Below are 3,071 nucleotides of genomic sequence, written 5' to 3' on the forward strand. Positions count from 1 at the left end.
GTTTTTAGATTTATATAAATAATTATATCACCAAAATGAACAAGAGTAATAATGAACACATCAGTGCTAAATTAGTTCTGTGCAATATCTTAAATTATATTAAATCTAGAAATAATGAGAATGGTTTACCAAAGAGCTTTATAAATTTAATAGAATAAATATGCAACCGTTACATTCGAAATATCGACAGAAAAAAACAAAATAGGTTTGTGATAAATGTCTCATCCTGGTGTTTAACAAGAGTATGAAGCAAGCAAGAGAAACTACATATATCTACAAATAATACCAAGAAGTTGCAACAAAACAAACATTATAATACTTATAAGATAGATAGATATCTGACAGATAGATATAAAGATAACAATATAAATAGATATAAATTGTTCCCATTCGAGGACGGTACGGGTACAATGTATGTATGTAGAATAGGGGAAGGTGTACAACGATGCCCACCTTTCCCTATTTTATATACATGCATTATACCTGTACCTTCCTCGAACGGAAACAATTTGTATTTGTATTGTATAAACGACTGTTGAGCATATATCACATTATAAGCGATTGCAACTTAAACTGTAGAGGAGAAGTCAGGAACGGCTTCGTTACAGTCTACTTTTTTTAGTCGAGACGCCCCTTAGATTCCCTCTTTTTCAGAATTTTCAATTTGGTCTTCTCTTTTTTAGAATTTTCAATTTGGTCTTCTCTTTTTCTGAATTATCAATTTGGTCTTCATATATCTGCTCCTGGATAACTCATAGTCCTTCACTTGATTCTTAAATCTTTGCCTAATAAGTATGTAATCTAACTGATATCTCCCTAAATCACCTGACATCTTCCACGTGTAGAGCCTCCTAACGTGACGGTTGAATAAAGTATTCGCGACGGTTAAGTTATGTTTATCGCAAAATTCTAACAGTCTCTCTATCTCCCTTATCATTTCTATTGCCTAATTCAAAAGAACCTGCTATTACACCAACTTTACCTTCACCTATTACTGCGTTGATAGAGTATATAACTATAAAATATTTACTTATAAAGAAAATTGTTTAAAAACCTACCCAAAGGTATGAAATTTTTTCACCAGTTTGTTTGTCTTAACTGTAGGACTTAACTTAAAAATGAACCACTTAGATGTATCAGCTTTTCTGAATGAACTTATGAATGTGTGTTTATGGAAATATCAGATAATTCAAATTTTAAAGATTTTGAAAGTAAATTTAGCTAGAGGTTGGTACACAAAGGTGGAATCTATTTTGTTAAATTTAGGTTTCAAAAAGTCAGAATATGAACCGTCTATTCACAAAATATCAAGACAGTGTAGCATTACATATGGATGATTTTTTGTGTTTTACAACTGTGAAAATATCTACAATTCTTTGAGAAGTATTCTAGTGTCTGAATTAAAAACTAAAAATTTAGGAGATAAAAAATTGTCTTGGCATGAATGTAATTGTTAAAAAAGATTGTGTAACTTTGAACAAACTGCAATGTATTAACAATATTTCAGATAAATTGAATGACCGACATGTGCACCAAACAAGAGGGCAGCCTAAACTTTATTTAGTGACAATTTCAAGGGACAATAGTCCTTAGTGGGTCTATCTGTTCAGCTGAGATTCGAACCTCCGTTTAGGTTTCGATAAACAAGAAAGCAGAAGTGGTTAATAGAATACAAAACGTCTTTCATTTGAATGATGCCATAATATTGTATTTCCAGCTGGGCGTAAACAAGGGCGGTCACTTCTTGGCAGTTTTATTACTTGTGCCGCCACTTAACGTGATACGGAGTATAGTCTCTATGACATTATAAAAATATAGTTAGTCTGTTGCAAACCACGGATGTGTTTCATTAAAATATAATGTTTCATCTTTTGATGTTCTGCCCAAGAATTCACTACTGATCTACATATTCATTTGTTAAGCCTCAATATGCTTACCTCAAATTGGATACAAGATCCTTAATTGAATTTGATACACTTTTTGAGAATGTTGCAAACTGTTGCCATGTTGGAGGGTCTTGAGGGCGTATGATTAAACTTCTTGCAGAATTAATAACATCACAAGAACTTTCTATGAGTCTCTGACCAGCATTTACTATAGGTTCTTGAGATGCTCGTGCTTGAGAAGATATTTTTGCAGGTATGCTTGCAAATTCACTTGAACTCGAAAATAAGCAGAGCATATCAACAGCATCTAGAAATTAACTCTTTAATAGACTAAATATGCATTCTCATAGTATAGATATTTACCAAGAAGAGGTTTAGTTGCTTCATTGCACCTATTCCTATTTTCCGCCGAGTAATTTAAATCAAGAGCTTTGATTTCTTTAACTAGATGAGCGGTTGAATTAGCTACATCTTTTGCACTTTGCACAAACTGACGTTTGGCAACAGGGTTTGTTGTCTTTGAGCTAGCCATTCTACATGCGTTACATAAAGCACTGGTATGCTTTGCAATAACAGTAGCAGCTGCTAGAACTTGTTGTTGAGAACTTGTCATAGATGTAAGTGAAGAACAACCTTCGCGAATAGATTGTGCCGCTCGAGCAAAATGCGCCTGATCAACCAAACCTGGACGTCCGACAGCACTGCTAGGATCAGATACACCAACCTACAAAGAAAAACAAAATAAAAACGCAATGACAATAATTGAATAGTATACAAATAAACTAATACGTTAGATACAACAAAAATTGATTTAATACTCAACACAAATTACAAAACTCATTACAGCATTTCGAGAGCACTAAGATAATGCTTTTTTATCAGTATATCTGAACTGCCTTTACAATAACTGCAATTTAGACTCTTTACATTATGGTTGATGAATCTAATGTAGGAATTATTAAATACCACATACATTGTATTTTTACCGTATAATATTTATGTAAGTTTAAAATGTCGCATTCAAGAAAAATCTGCTTTCATGTTTTTCGCATTAACTTTAATTATATACAATTGTGAACTGAAAGTTTGAGCATACTGGAAGAGGGTACACATTGTTATGTTAAGTTAAATAAAATATTAATTATTTTGAAGTAAGACTTTTTATGACAGAAAAAAACAAAATAG

The 3,071-nt window shown here is 32.4% G+C and overlaps 1 protein-coding gene across 5 annotated transcripts in view; it reads right to left on the reverse strand.

The window, feature by feature from the left end:
- The window catches only part of LOC108739989 (talin-2), a 132,484-nt gene that overhangs the window by 47,874 nt on the left and 81,539 nt on the right, over positions 1 to 3,071 (reverse strand). For all 5 annotated transcript variants that reach the window (XM_025975535.1, XM_025975532.1, XM_025975533.1 and 2 more), the window contains exons 20-21: positions 2,250 to 2,610; positions 1,938 to 2,193 (exon numbers count right to left, since the gene is read on the reverse strand). In XM_025975535.1, the coding sequence (XP_025831320.1) occupies positions 1,938 to 2,193; positions 2,250 to 2,610 (617 nt within the window). The remainder of the gene's footprint in view (positions 1 to 1,937; positions 2,194 to 2,249; positions 2,611 to 3,071) is intronic.

This window comes from Agrilus planipennis, unplaced genomic scaffold (genome assembly GCF_000699045.2).
Source record: "Agrilus planipennis isolate EAB-ADULT unplaced genomic scaffold, Apla_2.0 scaffold244, whole genome shotgun sequence".
NCBI lineage: Eukaryota > Metazoa > Arthropoda > Insecta > Coleoptera > Buprestidae > Agrilus > Agrilus planipennis.